We start from the raw sequence: 21,730 nt of genomic DNA on the forward strand, positions 1-21,730 counted from the left end.
TCTCTTACAGCAAAACTCAGAGCACAGAAAATATCACATTTACTACTGGAATTTTAGAATGCTGTCAAATGAGACCTTTTCCTATTACCTTCACTAAGGAAATTGCTAAAAAGAGATTGCAGGAGATAACAGCAGCTTATAGTGGAAATACCTGTTTGGCCCTAAGTACAACCATATTATCAGGCAGTATGTTAATAAATAGCTATGCAAACACACAAAGAAAACAAGACTTGATCATATCCGAAATATTAAGTAATTGACTGGTTCACTTATGACTGTAGCATTAAATTTAAAGAAAAAATAATAAAAAAGAAATAAATCATTCACATGACATTAGCTGCCAAGGAACACATTTATTCAGGAGAATACATGCTGTGGTAACAACCACTGTGAAAGGCTAGTATAAGCCCAAAGTTTATTGCTGTATTTCTATGACTGCTTAGATGATATTACAATGTATGCTGTTGTTTCATACCCTTAGTATTACAAGATTTATTCCTTATAATGAAAAGCTTCAAGCTTATTCAGCATCAGTTTTCACAACCCTTTAAATCTTGTAATGGCTATTTTGACTGTACTACTTGTTAACATTTTAAAATATTTCTTATTTCTGCAGAAGTAATTCTCTATAGCAGTGCACTAGGAATGCTAAGAATATTTAGCACAGTATTAAAACATCTGATTTAATCTTATGGAGCCTGAGTGTCCCCAAACAGCCTACCAGCAAATGAAACTTGGTGCATATAAATCCGCCTTGCAAACAGGCATTAAGAAACCACAGAACGATAATTACAAATCTGCAATGGAAAATATTTTCTTAAAAATATCTATACTTAATGCAAGGAATACAGGATGTGTTAATTGTACCCTGTCTAGTAGTAATTAATACATTAGTGAATAATTCAATAACTTTAGTGTCACATTTGTGTAGACAAACAACCAGTTTCTTTTTATAAACTATTGTAAGTATTTAGCTTTGGCCTTTAAAATACTGCTCTTACAAGCAGCAAGTTTATGTCTCTATAGTTAAGACTGTTAGTGTTTCAAATTCAAACCAGTTTTTTAAAATATTATCACTTGTCTCTAGCTCTTTTCCAATATTGAGACTCAAAATTATTTCTCCACCTGAGTCTTCTGGGACAACACCAATTTTAGTCTTCTATTGCTGTGTATTGAAAAACGAAGAATTCAGAGGTTACACTTAAGTGAATAAAAAATTTCTTAGGATTCTGTTTCTAGTTAACTCCCTAATCTACAAATATTTAACTTTGACTCTACATTCAAAGGGAGAGGGAGCTTTGGAGCTACTGGAGCCTAGACTGAATTATCATCATCCTCATCCCTTCTGGCAGCTCTGCTTCATTCATCCTGGCAGCACAAATGTGTTGCCCTCTAACAGATACATTAATGGCTGCTCACATGCTGAAAATATTCCCAATTGTCTCTATCACTTTTGTTCTTATGCAGGTCCAAAGCCCAGTGCAGACTGGGCATGGATTTTCTAAAAACCACATTACAAGTTGTGTTGATCAGAGAACTAGAAAACCATTCTTAAGATGCCAGAAAAAAAAGCATCCAGCTCTTCCCATCGCCCCAGCTTATGGAACTGCAGTCAGTCCAAGCATGGTGTCAGGAGACAAAAACTCCCAACAAGGAGGAGGAAGGACGCTCCTTTAGGAGAAAAGAAAGAAAAGCTCTAGCTTTGGCTGGAGCTTCTCCACTCTGAAGCACAGTCTGACTGCTAGGAGCTGGCTGGAAAGGAAAACAGATTCCTCTCTGCTGTGGAGGAGTATTTATAGATGCCACTATAGCAGGGGTTAAATGAAAAGCAAGAGAGGCAGGAGATGGCTCACTTTGAGATAATCCAGAAACAGACCAAAGCACAACACGTGTTAAAGAGAACATCAATGTACATAGAGGTTCAGGATAAAATACCAATAAGAAACAATCATAATCAATCAATACATATCCTTTGCAGTCTTAAAAGATGAAACTGCCTCTACCTTTTAAATTGATAGATTTAGGGAAAAAACCACCAAAATAATTAGAAATTTTACTTCAACCCCTTAAGGACCTGTAATAGTTTTGACCAGGAAGAGTCTTACCTTTCTCTGATAAATGGCAATCCAATCTGTAGTTGCAAACCACTTGTGATTCTTTATGTCATTTACACCATTCTTGAGATTTCCATATCGTTTGGTCAAATCTACCTGGAGTAAATTTCTTAGAAGATCCTTTAGGTCTGAACTGAAGTGTGACGGAAACCTCACCTAAAATTATATACCCACAACATTAAAAAATATTATACAAATTTGATTTTTCTCCCTGTGAAGTGAAACAACTTCATACAAAAGGAAACAGTGGGCCCATTTTCTATCCTTCCTCTAAAACCAAATCAAGTAGGAATGCATGAAGTGAGAGATTATTATTGTTGCACATGTATTTCTGTTTCAAAGAGCCTTTATCAACAGCATTACCTGGTCCATCTACCATTTCTTGAGCTGAAAGTTTCTAGTGGGCAAAATATTAATTTAGCATAAGAGTGATATAAAAGCCAAGTTTAACTTAAGTTGGTGTCTCACCAACACAACATAATCTCAAGACATACTCAACTATTTTCTAGGAGTAAATTTTTAGATTGTATTATATATATGCACACATGGGAGACACAGTACAGTACAGCATATATACAGCATATAAATATATAGACATGCTCTGAAATAACTGTACATTCAGCAATCATATATGAAAAGTCAGTCTGGAACTTCATGCTGTGCTGCAATCTGTCTGATAACTAAATGCACCAAGATTAAAAGTCTTACATAACTAACATAGCCCTATTTGAAGATTGCATGTGAGTGACTTGCAATTTATTCAAACCTGGCTAAAGGACATATTTGAAGATGATTCCTGGGATATAATTACAAAGGGTTTTACTAGCAAATGATCTACTGACACCATCTGAGATGGCAGAGAGAAGGAAGGGAAAAAGAACAAGCTATATTTGTCATCCTCACAATCTCAGTGTTTGACACTCCCTATATTCAGCTGATCAATTATGATGTAAATACAGAACATGGAATTACTTAAAATAAAAACATTTGTGATATCAAGAAGTCTAATTATCAAGGACACTGCTTTAGTTCACCTATCAATATAGCTCTATTGTACATTATGAGAAATTAACAGGTTTTAATGACTATAGTATCCAGACCACTTAGAACTAAGGAAATATTAACTCAAATTTTTAAGTAGAGAACTAAGAGAATGAGGTAGAATGAAAGACTCAGGCTATAAAGAACTGCTAGCTGAAGACTGAATGTTAGAGTTTCCAGAGTTCATGTCCAGTGCTGTTTCTGCAGCCATCCATCCATGGACTCAGTAAAAAAGGTAGATGATCAACAGTACAGATGTCAAGCCAATTAGATAAAACTGCAAAAATGCCCAACTTTTTTTCTTTTCTTTTAGCTTAGAAGAAAAAGATTTCTTTAAAAATAGATGTTTGTAAATTAATTCCCATATATTCATAGAAACAGCTGAAGGTTCACAGTATTAAAGCCTTTCAAAGAGCAACAACCTTCTTGATTTAAAAAAGAATCACTGTCAGTGCAATGCACCACAGGCCTGCTGAGTACTGCCCTTGATTAGAAGCAGAGGTACCTGGTGCAGCACTGCTGTGTCTGTGCAGGGACAAGGGAGACAGTAACTGGAACAGATCCAGTGAGCACAGAGAAACAGAGACAACACTGGCTGGCAGGAGAAGCTGCAGAGTGGGTACATTTTGGTGCCATTCGGCACCAAAGGTAAGAGATATTAATTAAAAATAAAAGGGAAACATTGGAAACACTTTTTGAAAATTTTATACAACAAGGAAAACCAAACAGAACATTAGACATGTCTTGAACTACATGACTGCAGAAGTAAAGAGACCTACTAGGAATGATGGAAACCCTTCAGAGCTTCTCAAAAACTGCAAAAATATTCTAGAAAATAGCTAGGCAAATTAAGCATACAGCTAAATAATTGTTAATAGTCAGATCATTTCAATCCAAGCATGAAGGGATATAATACCACAGTGTCTGTAAATTTAGTAATTGGCATTTTAAATTTGAAGGCAAGGAGCAGATTTTTAGAACTTTGATTTTCAAGTTACAATGTCTGCAGTTAAAAAGGGGACGTTACACACTTTTCCTATGTTCTTTCCAAATTGCTGTCTAGCAGCCAGTAAATTCTGCATGTCCTCCACCAAAAAACAGGCTCTGCAAAGACAAACAGCTGCGTTTGTGAAAACACACAAACTTACCTTGCCAGACACAATCTTCTCGTAAATTTGAATGGGCTGATCTGCAAAGAATGGGGGATATCCAGCTGCCATTTCATAGATTAACACTCCTAATGCCCACCAATCCACTGCCTTGTTGTAACCCTGGATAAAAACATCCCACTGTTAGTACCACTTCTAACACAGATTAAGATTTCCAGTATATACCTACGGAATACAAAGAAAGCAATTACACTGTTTGTTCAATACAGAACTTACAACCTAATTCAAACCAAACTGGCAGTCCCAGATTCCAAGAGCAATACACTGAAACCCTAGTACAGCACTGCCAGTGAAACAGTGAGAGAAGGGAAACGTTTTGCACACATTTGTGTGATGAGTGCCAGTGGTGTCTTTACAGTGAGGTGACAAGAATCCCTAAGTGACAGAAATGGGCACAATTTATTTATTTACTTAAAATCAAAACTATCTTATTACAGAATGATTGAAAATTCTTCAAAGCTTAGGGACATTTCATTAAATATCACAGTATTTCCTAGATGGTGTACTGTCATCTTTTTTCTTGATTATCTGCATTTCAGAACATTCATTTCATATGCAGTGAGCTAGCTACAAGAGCTTAGAAGTTTAGTTAATAAGCTGTTATAGTCATTTACGATATGATCTTAAAAACCTGAACATTAAATCATTAGTAGGTCCTATTCAGTATTACAAAAGTCAAAAAACCCACCAAACCTATCAATTTCATATATGTTCCCTGACATCTTCTACAAAGCTCAGGGCTCAGATTCAGTCTTTTCCGAAGAATCTACTACAAAGAATTTGTAGTAGGTGCATTGCAATTTATTCTGCTGTTTTAGCTGCACTGGGGCAAAAAAAGGTGCAAAGAACCAACATTTTTCCCCAAATAGACATGGATTTTGTTTATTTTTGAAGACCTGCTAAGGTATTTAATTAAACCACACACTAAATGTGCAATTTAACATTATGCATGATGACTATTTATAGCATAAGCAGTTCTATAAACTATATTTTCCCCTTGCAAAATATATAGGGCTACAGTTAAACAGCTATATGATTAATAATACTTCTTCTATGTTTGAACACTTAGTGCAAGTACCAGACAAACGGATCAAGAGTAAGCTTACAGTGCATGTACTTTATGTGTAAAACCAGTAGATTGTCATGTTTGATTTCATGGAAACTGCCTTAAACCTGAAACACTCTGCAACAAGTTATGTGATGACTACTGATTCATCCCCTGTGTGGTTCCTGTTAGCTCTGGAGTTCCTGTTCCAGCCTGTTAACACTTCAGAATGTAATCACTGAGCTTCATTGTTCTGATAAGGATGTTAGTTAATTAACTTATTATAGATTTTTTAAATCTCTTTTCCCCTCACAAGTTACATGGCAAGTATATGTAGAAAGTTCTGTACAGTGTTGTGAAAATTGCTGATTTGGCATAAGTTTTAGCATACTAAAAATATTTACAATGCAATGATTGCATTTTATGTAATTCATAAAGAATCGACCGGTCAACATTTGATTTTTCGAAGCATCAGCAATTGTTTATCCCTCAGAGTTTAACAATTAGGTGGTTACATTTTAACTGCATCAAATGCATGGCTGAGTAACAAGACAAAGTACCTTGCTGAGAATTATTTCAGGTGCCAGGTATTCTGGAGTCCCACATAACGTCCAAGTTCTTCCTTTTACTCTTTTTGCAAAGCCAAAGTCCGTGACCTATCATCAGAAGAGATAAATTGACTGTAAGTGCATTGCTACGAAGAAATTTAAAATGAAGTACTTTTGAAATCTTTTGGAAAATCATTTTATTAGAGGAAAAATTTATTTCTCAAATCACATAGTAGCATATTATCAGATGTACCTTTAGTTCAGTTCTCAATAAACAGAAGGTTTCTCATTATATAACTAAGAAAGAACATAAAGTAGGTATTATCACCTGACATAAGCTTCTATGTGTAACTTAAAAAATCAGTGGGAACTGTGGCTTACTAATCTTCCACATGCACTGCAATTACATTATTCATTTTTCTTATACTTTTCACATTGGGCTGTTTGTACTGCTGAAAGTTTAAAGAACATGAATAAGATATTTATATATTTCTTTACTTAGCAAATAGATGAATCACAAAAAGGGTCATGATATCCAACAGTCTTGTAAATTTAGAATTTTATTGCATAAGTGTATAAAGGTTATATGTAAAATTAGTGTGGAAATAAGACAACATAAAAGAGGTCTTCCTATCAGTTCTGATTTTGAGTATCTTTGAAAGCATCACCAGAGTCAAGTTTGTTTACTAGAGTCCTGGGGGAAAAATGTAGCAGTAATTGTATTCACAAATGGCAAGTACTTGGCCATTATAAATTCTTCCTTTCACTTGTCATGTTTTCTGCAGGAAGTTTTCAGAACTCTGTGTGCAATATCACACTCTCTGTGGTTTTTCCTGGACGTATATATTCCTGTGGAATGTATACAGCAGCCAGGGAGTTACATGTGAAATTCTGTGATTGGTTTGAAGCTACCAAGTCTATTTGTTGGGGGATCCTTTTCTTTTGTTTCCTCCTTCGTGGTATCAATTTGGACCCATTCCTCAAGAAAGCATACTGTACTGCAATGAAAATCGTTGCTAATTATACAGTAACCCTGTCCTGTACACTAGCGTCACAATCAAAGAAGCCAAACTCCAAACTACCAAGGCAGCTTTTGCTTCATTTTTGGTAGAAACAACAGCATCAACAGCTGGAACTGAACAGACTGGGTGATGTGTTGACTAGACAGACCTGCTTCAGTTAGCAAAGAATCATCTCTGTTTGGGAATGATACACTACAGACACAGGACAAACAGTAATGGCTTTAAAATGGAGAAAGAAAATGAAGTTTGTGCAGCATCAACACAAACAGTGTGCAGCACCTGTGCAGCATCAACAAATGAACACAAATCTCCCTCTGCACACCAGCAGGAAAACACAACTGTTGCATAGAGAGAGTTGCCAACTCCGGACTAAGCCAGTCATAGCTTTATATTAATGATGCTCCCCAACCACATCAAAGGAACTTGTATTTATCTTCTCCCTACAGTATTATTTTACTCTCCACGCAAAATTATTTTACAGTTATAAGCTGTTTAAGATATGACTCCTTTCCACTTCTCTCCAACATTTTTATGATGTATTTTCTTGTTAGATTCCGCTATGGCAAAAGGTGATACATTGAGGAACGAAGAACTTCCATAGCTTAGGGACTGTAAAGCATTGCAGAGTGCTTGTTGCTGCACACACTGCCTTCCCATTTGCCATTTAGGTTAAAAACACAAGAGTTAAAAGGAAGATGAGAAGGTGCCGAGAGAGACTGTTGTAAAACCAAAGTCATCATTTGCAGCACTGAAATTCTGATCAGACCTCAACTCAGCTCTTACTCCAGATGTCTGAGAAGGCCAGGACTCTCCAAGGGTGGGATTCATCTGACAGACATTAAGTACCACAGTATCAGTGTTAACATCCGAGCTGGTTTTCCCAAACTACTTATACAGACAATGCAGAGAAACAGATATTTTAGGGCACCTTTCATCTTGTTCTAGGGCAGACGTATAAAATAGGTCAGATGAGCAGAGCCATGTAATCACCTACTTCTCACCACAGAGCCCAAGGGAAATCTTGACAACTGGCTCAACTGCAGACAGCTCCGCTGTGCATACTTAATTTTAGTCAGAGGAAATACAACCCAATGGTTTTAACCATTACTAAGCAGCAGGGCATTTGAATACTCCCCAAAAATAGGCTAACATGCCAAACAGCTTCAGACCATTTATTCTAAACACATTTTCTAGAATTACCTAAATCTACACAGTAAGACAAGACTCCACTCCCTAAATATATGAAAAGTATCATACCTGGATGTATCCTTGCTGATCAATTAAAAGATTTTCAGGCTTTAGATCTCTGTAGATGAGGTCTAATGAATGGAGGTACTCAAATGTTAGCACTATCTGAGCTGCATAAAACCGTGCATGTGGTTCACTGTAAAGAATTAAAAGAATATTAATTACCCCAGTGCTATGCTAAGGTACTGGAGCAACCACGTAACTGGAGGAAACAAAGCATCTTTTAATCTGTTCTTTTACTGTGCAACAAGAAAAAGCAAAAGCAAATGTTTTAGAATTGATATATGCATTCCCTAAATTTAAGTCTTGCAGCTAAGATACACATGCAAATCAAGATGAATGTATCCCACAGTGCAGAGCTTAAACTTCAAATTTTACTTTTAGAAGCTATCATCAGTTTCAGTGACAATATCCATAGGGATTCCAAGATTTTACAATGCATAGATCACAAATGCCTGTATTAACTAAGCAAAAAATAAGAAATAATTACAAGTTCTTCACTGCCTGACTAATTTAAGTCCACTGATAAAGAGGTAAATTAAATGCATTTAACCCTTCAGAATTTTTTCTTCAATGCCAACAAATTTTATAAAACCCTCTTTCCAAATTAGCAACTTAAGCCTTTTTAAAGGAATAATGTCATTAATACTTTTACCTGAACCTTCCGATTCTTCTTAGATGTGAAAACATTTCACCACCAGGAACATACTCCATTACCATGTATAAATTAGAATTGTCCTACAGAAACAAGTAAACATACACAAATACACATTAGGCATGCTACAGTTTCTGTAATTCCTACATAGAATGTATTTTACTAAAGAATGAAAATGAAAAATTGTAGCCATCCAATGGCCCTGACAAATATAAAGCAACATGGGTAGAAATTCTTGAAAAACTACAAAAGAAGCATCATATATCTCAAGAAATCTATTTTAAAGTAAATCTGAATAAAGATAATTAGTGAGTTCCTGACACAGAATGGTGTGTAAGGGACCTGAAGGAAGAGAGGGAAGATGCTCAGTGCAAGTTTAAGCATGTACTTCCCTGAAACCCAGCAACTACTTTCAAAATGATGATTACCTTAAAAGAATACTCCAGTTTAACAAGGAAAGGAAAGTTCACCGCTTGTAATATTCTCTTCTCATTCAGTGTGTGTTCTATCTGCTTCAGTTTGACGACCTAGGAGACAAAAAAACACTCAGCTTAAGTGTGACATTTTATAGTTGTTGATAAATTTTTCAGTCCTAAACAATTAGTTGAAAGCAAGCTACGTAACTTTACATAATGAAAAACCTTATGGATTACTAGTACAATAACAGTGCCAAGAAAGGATTAAAAAGTCTAACAACATTTTAAAGAGTAACACTTGTGCAATACGGTTGGCAGACAACTCTACAAACAGTGTTTCTTCCTACTTGCTGAGCATAGAAGATAGTAAGGAAAACCTCTCTGCATTTCCTTAAGAATTGCTTATGCTTGTAATGGAGATACTTCTGCAGCAGTTCAATAAAATCCATTTGATCTTTGGACCCTTTGTTAAGAAAGGCAGGAGACTGTGTCAGACACATTTAATTCTGAATTTTGTTATCTGTGAACAGGAGTAAACAGACTTACTTTATATAGCTCACACATTAGTGAGAAAACTAAGGAGAATACAAATTCAGAATTTCCATTCTTATAAGCAACAGTTACTTCTTGGAATCCATTAAAATGTTAAGCTGCTAACACGGGGGCAAGTTGCTGATTTCTGATCATTGCTCTTTCTCGGTCAATAATAATTGGTTTCCTTGTGTTAAACCCCAACATTGCATAATCAATTATTTCCATTTTACTTAATCCCTACCGCACAATTTATCTATATCTCATTTTGAGAATGGCATGATTTCCAAGTAAAATTACTTTTTTTTTTTCTTTCTCCATAGGAAACAAGGAGAAAATGTACAAGAGTGATCAAACAAGTCTGGTTTTGTGTTTGGAAATCAAATCTAACTGCTACAAATAACAGATAAGCAAGATATTTCAACCCTGACTGAAACTGTATTTAAATTTAACTTTTAGATACAAAAAGGTAGTACCAACAAAAAACTCACTACTGCTTTGAAATAAATGCCATGCAAAACTAATAGTGACTTTAAAATACTAAATCTCTTTTGAGTCACAGATCTTTAGTGACCAAAGAAAAATTTTGCTCAAATCAGCTCATTTGTGAAAGGTGTGCCCTCCACCCCTGGAAAGCTACAGTACTGGAATGTTCTTGCCCATCCAAGCAAGGAACCTGAGGCTTTAGTCTGGGAGGTCCAGCTGCAGTGCCAGACACGGCTTTGCCCCCTTCCTGCATCTGCTTCCTGCACCTCCTCCCCGTGGGGGGAGATGGAGCAGTGCCCAGGCTGAGGGTGCTGTGGAACATGGGGAACACCAACCCAGGCCTCCCACAGCACAGCCCTGCTCCCCCTGGAGCTCAGGCTCAGGGCTGCCCACTGCCAGCCCACTGCCAGCTCCTGGGACACAAAGGATCCTGCTGATGGCACATTCTCCAGGAGCTCATATTTGAGCTCAGGCTCAGGGCTGCCCACTGCCAGCTCCTGGGACACAAAGGATCCTGCTGATGGCACATTCTCCAGGAGCTCATATTTGAGCTCAGGCTCAGGGCTGCCCACTGCCAGCTCCTGGGACACAAAGGATCCTGCTGATGGCACATTCTCCAGGAGCTCATATTTGAGCTCAGGCTCAGGGCTGCCCACTGCCAGCTCCTGGGACACAAAGGATCCTGCTGATGGCACATTCTCCAGGAGCTCGGCTGTGTCCCAGCTCTTGTTCATAATATTTTCTTTCCAAAAACCATTACAGAATGAAACCAGCCAAGCAACGGTGTGTTACAGCCTTTCTATCACAAGGCAGACAAAGGAATAATATCCCTATATACACAAACTACTGGCTATACCAACATCGACTACATTTTTTTTTCATAGCCTGACGAATCAAGCTTAAGACTGGATAACAAAGGCATAGACTATATGCCTTCTCTTATTTCAAGTAAATTGGAAATGAAAAATTATAGGCAGCCTGCCCATTGTCTGATTTCAGACATCTGTATATTTTCTATAATAGAATAAGTGATAGAAATGTGTTCTCCCTAAACTATCTCCTATTTTTTCATCAGTTAATGGAAGCTACTAATACATTTTTAATAGAACACAAATACATAATTATATATGCTAACTAAGTTGAGTTGAAAAAGCAGATATTTCATAAAGGAACACATCAAGACTTCTGATTACAGACAAAACCATCTAATTTACTAAGAGAAGACTGATGTCTGGATGCAAACATGTTTTAATCCCGTGAATCATTTACTGCAAGTCCACTGCAATTGTTAAAAATGTGACTTTTTGCTTTTGCCAGAAAATTTTATAACTATAGCTTTCCAATTTTGAGAGGTAGTAATGAATTTAATGAACTTTGTTTTAAAATCCTTGAGTATTTTTATAGCAGCTTTCTGAATTAAGATGTAATTTCATAAATTGTTCCAGTGACAACAACTCAGCCATTCATAAAAAATGAAACAGCTGAAAATGTGAAATGTGGTGCTGGGCTCTCTGTGCAGCAGTGGATGCTACAGAGCTCTCCCCACAGGAGGCCACCAGCCATACTGAGGTAATGAGGAGGTGCATTTCCACACAGATGGAAATGCTCTGGCCTGTCTTTCAGTTGTGCTATGTTGGAATGTCATTTTAATTTAAATGGATTTTTTAAAAAACATAAGTTAGAAACCGTTGTTAGAGAAGAATGCTTTAGTTGCAAAAAAATGAGCTGTTCCAAGTAAAAATAAAAAATAATGTCAGATTTGACACCAAAAGAAAAGTTTACTTTAATTCCTCCTTATCTGACCATTATAAAGTAATCCTTAACTAAATGAACCATTATTCATGGTCCAGGACCCCAGATCACGTGTGAAGAATACTGGAACTGCAACTCAGGCAAACCAGTTTGATTATGTCACTGCCAAAGTTCCATTATAAAAAATTACTCAGGAATGTAATATTGCCCAGGTGCGGGAGTTCACACTGAGGCAATGCTGACTGAGTTTGTTAGTTGCTGGTTATTAAGTTCTCTTTGCCCCATTAATACTTTCTTAATATGATTTTTGTTACACAGCAGCAAAGTTATGTATAGTGTCTTACAAAGTAAGAAGAGCTCTTACATTGAGGACCTTTAAATCTACTAATCTAACTAAAGCACTTCTGAAAAACTTGTCAAAACTACTTGTAATGATAAATTCCTTCAAAATACTTTTCCACATTCTGGAATTCTATTTATATTTTAATTCTATTTAATTAATCTATTTATATAATTATTTATATAATTTAATCTATTTTAAATTTGAACTTTACCAAACAACACCGCTTTACTTAATTCTAAGAGTAATAAGCTGTTAAAAACAAAAAATCAGGCTGGAGCAGCAATACAGGTTCAGACTACATCACTGAAGTTTTTGACACAGGAAATATCCATTATGTGACAGCTGTTCCAAGAGGGAGACCACTGTTCTATCTATGCAGCTACTTCTGATGCAACAAGATTACTACATAATTGTACACAGAAACAGTATGGGATCAACATCCATACTTCTTGATCCATCCATTCTTGATCACGGGATCAAGAATGGAAAATAAATTATTTGTGCAAACAATTTCAATTTCAACTGTGGTTCACAAATGAAATTTTTGAGAATTTCTGACCCAAAGAGCCTTCCAGAGTTTTGAGCTACCATGCAAAAGTTTCTTTCTTTCTTTGTTTATTTAAACTACAGAACTACATTTTGCTTTGGCCAAAGAATATATAGGTCACCTTACATAAGCAATGCAAAGAATTTACCTGACAACATTTTATTAATGCTTTGGATACTACTTAGAGCCTCTTTGGCCTGCTGCTAATGTTATTGCCTGTTGTATGAATGCTACACAATCCCAACAACTGAATCTACTGCCTAAAAGAGAAAGGCAAACGTTTAAATTGCCACTGGTATCCAAGTGTGATAAGAAAAAGCACAGTATGTGCAACACAGCTCAGCCGCAGCAACCAGATCTTTGTCTACATCACACTCTTCTGTACCACAAAACCCACTAGAAATTACACCAACCTTCTGTTTGTCCAGTATCTTCATAGCATAATACTGTTCTGTGGATTTATGTTTCACCATCATTACTCTCCCAAATGATCCTGTTCCAAGGGTTTTTTGCCTCTCAAAATCATCTAGGCCAGCGGTATTCTACAGGTACAAGGATATAAGGACATTATTTACAACCTAATACCCAAAGACAATTTTAAGTGTATGAATTAAATCCATTTATTAAAAAAGTTGAGTGAAATTTATCAAAGACAACTATAGCCAACTGTACCGTTGTTAAAATTTCATACTTGTCAAATTTGAGTAAGAGATTTTACACTGCACTCATTAAACCAGAAAGACTTAACTGAATTATATCACATTTCTGTAATTTGTTCATACGGGTGACACATGCTTAGTAAGAAACATCTAGCAGTAAACTGATCATGAATTTAACATGCAGATAAATAACCTCCTCATGCTTCCCAAACAAGAACATTAGAACATGCAAAAAATGTCACTGAGTACATTTTCTCAGATATCCATTGCCAGAGCATTTCAAATGGTGCTTTAAAACAATGACCCTTCCCCAAAATCCCAACCTTCCATGTTAAAATTGTACAAGATTTCTCTCTAACAAGCTCCTTAACCTGCCCCCAAGCCCCATGCAGTAGTTTTAGTACCCTCGATTCCCCTTACTATCATGAGGGAAATTATTAGCATGGTAAATTACAGATGTGCCAATGTTTCTTGTTATAAAAAAAGCCAACTAAAACATGCCAACAGATTTGGAGTCTTGTCACGTTGATTGTGAACACCATTCTCGTAAGAAAAACCTGTTGTTCAGTATGAACATTTCATCAGCTCAAATCCAAAGACCCAAGAGTCTTTGCTGATGAACTTCAGTGACAAAGCCAACATTAAAAATGGAAACTCCTTTATAAATGGCACTACAATTATTTCTGTTTTCTGCTCATAGTCAACTGATAACATACTGATAACATTATCAAAAAATGCAATACAGAAAATTATTGAGTGCTTAAATGAGTGATACCTGAGGAGGGCTTTCCCATTTTCTTAAAAAGTCTTCTTTGGCTTTGGCTAGGAACTCTTTCACTGAAAACACACAAAAAAGTACATTTTAATTAATATAATTCATCATGGATGTAATGGAAATGCTTTGTTAACAAAACACATCAACTCCATCATCAACTTCTTTTTTCAACTCATAATATGCTATTTTCACCATGTATGAAAGCAAGCATCAATGCCTCTAGAACTTCTACCATATCTCTAGGCGATATTTAAGCTTTCTGGAGTAACTACATCATTCTACAAAAATTACTTAAATTTTGCCAGTTCTAATAACTGACAATACTCTCTAGGCAAGCAGGCTTTAAGGTGATGTTAATTCTTAATTCAACTGGGAAAAAACCAAACACCTGGCATTTATAAATAGCCATTCCACAAAGATTGACTTTTAATCTATTTTTGTTAAATAAACGTTGCATTTTCTTTCAGCTGCTTGACTGTAATGTCAATCTCATTGCTTTTTCCCCTCATCACCTTTATTTAAAAGCTGTTTGCAAGCTCAAGAACCAAAGGGACAGCATTACTGCAAGCAAAGGTAAAGCACAGGGGTACAACACTGCACATTAAGCATGCCCACAGTCAGAGAAGATGCAGTTTTAACACTGATTTTCCATTGAAACTGAAGGAATGTATAATGGCAAAATTCTGGAGACTGTTTAAAATGTGCACCAACATATTTTGCTCAGCTCATCTCTCAGCTGTTCTTTTTTTTGAATATCAATGCTCAGCCACATCAGTGCAGATTCCTGCACGCACAGTCATTAACGGGAGGGGTTTCAGACATTGCTGTGGTTCTGAAAGTCACAGAATCAAGAAGAAAATATCATACTGGTTTTTTGTTCTCTGAATCATTTCACATAATACAAAGTTGATAACAGTGGATTTTCTGTACTGTGACGCTCTGCCTCAAGCGATTGCTAAAAACACACAGCAATATGCCACGATTACTCTGGGCAATATCTAGAAATATGCATTTTAGTAACTGTACTTTGCATTCTGACAGTCAAAAAAATGAGGTTTATAACACGTTGTAAACAATCATCTGATGAACTGGAACTTCTTTGTACTTTTCAGTGAATACTAATGTTGACAAAACTTTTTAAAAATTCTCTTCTTATACCAGTTAAGTTCCAGCAGCAGTAAAAACAAAAGCAGCTCTGGAGAAGGCTGGTCATGAATGATATTTTTTTTTTTTTTTTTAAATTTTTTCCACCCTCTCAGGTGTGCTAGACTTGATTATCACAAAACACTGAAGGGAGGTTTATGGCTCCCATCATCACTGGCTCTGATGGAGCAGCAAATATAACGGAAATTTCGGGAAAGTTGTCAAAAGTTCTGGCAGACCTCGACATTAGGAAAGTGTTTAAAGCATGATATCCACTCAGTAATTTTATTTTAAGAGCAATATCACAGAGGAGGAACATACTCAGTATCCTAAACTTATGGTTAAGCAGAGCAATAAAAACACAGTTTATATCAAAGGAACTATTTTGAAATGGTATTAAAACTGGCTGAGAGTTAAAAATATTTTAGTGGCTAATCAGTAAAAAAATTTTACATATTTATCCTGTGTGTGGAAAATATTTCCTTTGTTTTTAAATTATAGAGGTTATTCATGTAATGACTTTTAATGATCCTAATTTGAGAAAAGGACAGGGTTTCCTGTGGCATGAAATAATTTCTCAACACAAAAAAAGGAAACAAGCGATGTCCAAATTCATGTTTGATGATCCTTCTTCCATTAGGAGAACAGAGATGATGTGGATCAAGTGATGAATACTGATAGTTTTTCAAACATGTCAAAGTAGCACAAGTATTATTTCCTCTTAATGATGAGAAAAAAATGCTGGAAGATCAGTAAGATTACCAAAAAGCTGAGCCTTCAAACTGGAGCGGCCGCAGCTTAGAAGTGAACAGTAACTCTAACACTGTACAGCTCAACCAAAACGTGAAGTAGTTGGTCTCATTTTTTTCAAGTTATTACAGTACATATGTCTTAAATATCCCTCATGTTATCTCTGTTGTTCATATAAATAAGTATTTTAACTTTCCATATTTTTGCACTGAAATATGACTATTCAGTATTTACAAAAATATACAATGACATTTACATAGTCATTTCTGTCTCTGTTCTGCTTATGGAATAAAGAATGCTGTTTATGAAATAAATGCAATCCAGCTGGAAATACTTAAATTGCGGATATGTGAGAAAAATCTCTCATTTCTAGAATATCACTAAGCCACAAGCTCTCCTGCAACAAAACTTCTACCTTTATTCTACTTTACTTTGTCTCTCTTTTCTTTGAAAGCAGCACTGAACATGTATATGCAAAATAAAGCTACCCAGTGGTGCTCATTTATCTCAAAATCACTATCTTTTAAAAACGATTTTATATTTTTTGATGTGTTATATTAGAATTACAGTTTCTTCCTAATGAGAGAGTGGGTCAAATTGTGCCTTGTTCTCACTTTCAGAGGTCACCTGAGCTCCTACACCTCAACACAATTCAAGAGGTGCTCTCAAACAGAACTTAGGCAACTTCAGTGCATACACCTCAGTCATTTCTCAAAATAGGACCTGGAACTTGAAACAGGAGAGGTACTTTTGAAAATTATCTCAATCACAAACCAGTAGCTCTTGCTACAGGAGAACACATTTCCTTTCTACTCCTCGAGTGCAGAATCAAAATCAGTGTATGATGCAAACAAACAGGGAAGAGATGATGACTTGGAAGTTTTGCTCAAGTGCACATTTTTAGCCACCTGACATTGTGCCAATGTGGCTCTTGTTTGCTTTTCTAGTCTAAACTGTACCTAGCATCTGTGACTCTGGGCACTAATGAAGGAATGAGCATACCAAACGTCTCTATAGGTTCCCCAAGGGTTTGCAGGAACATTCACCCACACAGATGAGATGATGAAGAGAGGAAAGAAAGAGAAGAAGAAAAAAAAGTTTTATGCATTTCCACAACAAACACATAGAAAACACAAATACATTCCACCCTTTCCCCTCCCCGCTCAAGAACGGACCCTGTAATAAAACAGCCCTTTCCCACATAGACAGAATGACTCATGCTAAATCACAGAATGTTTGAGCAAAGGCAGAAAAAAAATCCACCAAAGGCAGCTAAATTCAGTATGAAAAAAAGACCATGCATCACAGAAATAAGCACAGCTTACAAAACTTCAGGAGATCAAGTTGGCATCTTTAATAATTAATCTATTCCAAGACACACACATCAAAGGAACTGTTGCTAACAAAAGTGTATCTATCTTCATCACAGCATGCTGGATCACAATAAAACCTGTAATCGGGTGATCTTCCCACTACTTAGCACTTTGTTCCAGAAGACAGCATGTGTGAATTGCATGGCATGTGGTGGATAGGCACAGAAATGGCAAGCAGAAGTCTCAAAAAAAAAAAAAAAACCCAACCCAAACCAAAACCACTTCACAATCAAATTTCAGTCCCATTACCCAACAACAACAACTTGAAAAGTTTGAACTGCACAGCTGGAGCTGCTGTGTGCAAACTGGAATGCATACAGGGATCTGGGACAGTCACCACACGAGTCTGATTTAGTTTTGCAAGACTGTCAAAAAAAACAGCCCAGGAAAGATATGTGGATATACAGGCTCCCACAGACACAGAAGCTCAAGGATCACTCGTATGGCTGAGCGAAGATGAGGGGGGTTCAAGGAGTGTATCACAGACCAGCAACAGCCCCTCCTCAGCCTGGGCTCACTGCTCCAGCAGGAGCTGCAGGGGAGGCTGGAACCAAAGGACAAAGAGCAGCTGCACAGGAAAGGAAGGTACTGGAAGGAGACAGCAAGGCACAGGCAGCAGCACTGGCACAACAAGGGCCACGGCAGGGGCAAAACCAACCAGACATGGCAGGAAGGGCACCAGCTGGAACCGGAGAAGATGCACCAGCAGTGCAGAGATCAGGCAAGCACAAACCCAGAGCACAACCCCAGCTCTTTGTGAGCAGCAGAAGCAAGGCAACACGATGGTAAGCAGAAAAGTCTGCTGGAACAGAGTTCTAAGGGAAGAAGACCCAAGATGCAGAGGTTCCAAGGTAATGCCAGCATACTAGGAGGTATTAAAAATAAATAAGCAAACAAACATAAAAACCTCTAGCACACCCAAAACCAAAACACCCCCAAACAGCAGATTGCTTTCTCAGTATAATCACACAGTTCACGATACTTCTGCTTGTTTTATTGGTTAACTTTTGTATGGAAAGTTAGTTAGCAGGCTTATAACAAAATTGTTAACAAAGGGTATGAGTACTACAATGACTACTTTGTCCTAAAACACAGTTTAAGAGCAAGTGAATCAGAGGAAAGTTCCTGAAAAAATTAAAAGGTTGAGGACCTGTCGGCTGCAGGGTTGCAATGATGTCAGAGGGAAAGGGGTTCCAGATGGAGCAGTCCTGAGAGTTACCATGCCTTTCTCCCACCTCCCACATGCACTGTATTTGTTATTCTCAAACACATCTCCCCCAAGAGCCAGCAAGCCAGAATTTTATCTTTTGTAGGAAGAAAAAAAAAAAAAAAGTATTTGGCTAGGATTCACGGCAAGAAAGCAAGATTAAGACTAAACACTGGGCAACACTACAAACCCCCATCTGCTGTGCAAAATGCCAATCTCTGCCTGGTATTTAAAATGCCCTTTATCAAAATACAATTCAAATTTTGCTCCAAAACTGTAATATAATATAATTTGAAGTCTGGAGTTAAATTGACTATTTAATTAAATAATTTAATTGAAAAATAAATAAGCATGAAGAGATTCTGGTAAATGTATATGCATATTTCATTTTTATAAAACCAGTATTTATAGCCTTAAACCTTATCAAGACGTATATAGATGACTCAGTGAATCCTGTGGTAATGGTACCAACATTTCAGAAGCAAGTGAGAAGCTGATGATTCCCGTTCAGGTCCCATTCTTGGACCATTAACCTCTTGTCTTAATTTTTAAAAATTTCTCTTTTGATTAGCATTAATGATATCCCAAGGTTCAAAATAAGGTTTCTCCACCCTGGTAAGTGTTTCAAAGTGAACATGGCTAAGCACTAAGTATCATTATATGCCCAGAGAAGGCAGTGTGAGCACCGGTTAACATTTTAATAGCTGGAAAACACTTCAAAGCAGGAACTAAAATAGTATCATTGAAACAGACTGTCCACAAAACCCCAACGCTTTGTTTCTCACCATATGAAAATGGGGGGAAATAAGGTCTGTGTGCTCTAAGCCTGGCTGGGGAGGAACACCCACTGCTCCACCCAGGGAGAGCTGACGGGCAAGGAGGAGTCTGGTTCTGCCTAGGCTGGATTCACGAACTGCATCCATTCAATATCCCATTTATCACAGTTTCTTACTTTTACAGAAGGGGTTTGATTTTATATTTCTGTTTAGACGCTAATTATGATTAAAACAGGTGATGGACAGCAAACTAACTTATCAGCTGCAACGGATAAGAACTTTCCTTCAGTCAAAAAACAAAACACCAAACCCCAAACTCTCCAAAACCAAAAAGACGACCAATGGAGCAGTTCTGAAACAGCCTATTTGCTGAAATACAAACCCTAAAATTTCTTAGTAAATGCATGATCATGTAAGAATTATTAACGGCATACAATTTGCTATTTAAATGGAAGTGCTAATTATCTGACTGCACTGTAAACACTTCTGTGGAATACTGGAAAGGACTGGTAAGAAGTTAAAAAGAGAAGGGCACAGAAAAAAGACATGGAGAAAAGGGGAGAGGAACAGGATAAACAGCAAGTTAAGACCAGTTACAGCTGTAGTGCCTAAAGACTAGAAGAGAGCACTAGAATCTGATCTTTGGAGAAGCACATTAGAGTATTAATTTAAAACGTGCAGCAATTATAAAATATGAATTGCCTTTACCCATTACAACTCCAGTTTGGAACACAGGCAAAATCTTATTTTAATCCTGCCCATGATTTTGAAGTCTTGAGCTAAACAGTGTTTTGTTAATTTCATAAAAGCAAATTTGCAACAGGTAAGAGCCCAGCCCTTTTCTTTTTTATTTTTAGTTTAGTTTTCAGTGCTACAGGACATAATTTTAATTTTAAGTTGCCAATTAAAGCTGAAATCTTACTTAATGTTCACCTCTTTACTTGGCTAGCTATACAGCAACAGCCTGCACAAGAGATGTGACAGATTCCGACAAACCAGAACAGGAGCCAGGTTTTCAGCTACCAGAGATAACACCAATCTTTGTTGAATTCTGAGCAGTAGATACTCTGCTGCATACAACTACCACAGTCAGACTCACTTTCTTCTATTTTTATTAGAAATAATAAAATGAATTTTATTTCCAAATCTGATGTTCAGTCTTTCTCCCTTGTTCTTTTCTTAAATACCAAAGTACTGGTTCAGAGGTAGTGAATCCTGCTAATGCCAGAAACACAATATAACAGAGGCCACTCTGGGGAGACAATTAGGAATTAAGGTTCAGCTGTGCAGTACCACCCTCTACAGTTCTTGCTAAACTTTATCCAACAAGTAATCTAAAATGTTGCAACTGCCACAGGACCTATAGCGTCCTGCTTGCATGAAACATAACAGGTATTAACAATATAAGAAAAATGAAAACTGGGCAAAAACTGTGAAAATTCAAAATCTTTTGTTTCTGCAGGTGATATGTTTCCATGGTTACCATGTAGTGAAAAAAAAAATACAGTTTAAGAATGAATTCCAAGAACAACATTTTCTAGGGCACTACTATAAAATACTTTGTAAATGTATCACATTTTTGAGCAGAGGTTTTTAGCAAATTCTAGCATTTAATACAAATACACAAATTAATCAGATTTTCCTCCTACAGCCAAAACCACTTACCAAGCAAAATGTTTCCAGCCCTTGCTGCAGGTTCCCTCCAGTTGAGCCCCCCACCCCTCTGCAGCATTAAGATCCTGGCTAACTGGCTAGCACCAACTTTCCTCTCCCTGTTACTGCCCCACATTCCCTCTTTGTTAAAGTTCCCTGACTAAAAAGGATAACATACTATCAGGCAGCTACCACTGAGACCAAGCTTTCTGGCTGGATTATTAGCAACAGTAAGCATCAACCTGCGGGCAGTTCATCTGCTCTGCATATTAACCAATAAATTCCCCGCAAGCAGGCAATAATACCACAGACATTCATGTACCAATCCCCCTGCCTTTACAAGTTTCACTAAACTAATTTCTGCCTTTTACTCCAAACTAAACAACTGCAGGGATGTTCACTGTATGGATGCATTTAACGAGTTACTTGAGAAGAGCAACGCTCATGTTGCTTTTTCTTTTTTCCAATATTTCATAC

At 36.9% G+C, this 21,730-nt stretch overlaps 1 protein-coding gene across 7 annotated transcripts in view; it reads right to left on the reverse strand.

Moving 5' to 3' along the window:
• The window catches only part of PRKACB (protein kinase cAMP-activated catalytic subunit beta), a 68,157-nt gene that overhangs the window by 4,044 nt on the left and 42,383 nt on the right, over positions 1-21,730 (reverse strand). For 4 of the 7 annotated variants that reach the window (XM_027728112.2, XM_027728108.2, XM_027728110.2 and 1 more), the window contains 8 exons: positions 14,352-14,413; positions 13,331-13,459; positions 9,271-9,369; positions 8,843-8,925; positions 8,197-8,323; positions 5,930-6,025; positions 4,304-4,426; positions 2,106-2,270 (listed from right to left, as the gene is read on the reverse strand). In XM_027728112.2, coding sequence (XP_027583913.1) covers positions 2,106-2,270; positions 4,304-4,426; positions 5,930-6,025; positions 8,197-8,323; positions 8,843-8,925; positions 9,271-9,369; positions 13,331-13,459; positions 14,352-14,413 — 884 coding nt within the window. Of the gene's footprint in view, positions 1-2,105; positions 2,271-4,303; positions 4,427-5,929; positions 6,026-8,196; positions 8,324-8,842; positions 8,926-9,270; positions 9,370-13,330; positions 13,460-14,351; positions 14,414-17,246; positions 17,256-18,767; positions 18,877-21,730 lie in introns of those variants that run through there. The other 3 variants (XM_039388868.1, XM_027728113.2, XM_039388869.1) reach the window with 2 other exon arrangements.

Source organism: Pipra filicauda, unplaced genomic scaffold (assembly GCF_003945595.2).
Source record: "Pipra filicauda isolate LSUMZ 115617 unplaced genomic scaffold, ASM394559v2 scaffold692_size275598_pilon, whole genome shotgun sequence".
NCBI classification, from domain to species: domain Eukaryota; kingdom Metazoa; phylum Chordata; class Aves; order Passeriformes; family Pipridae; genus Pipra; species Pipra filicauda.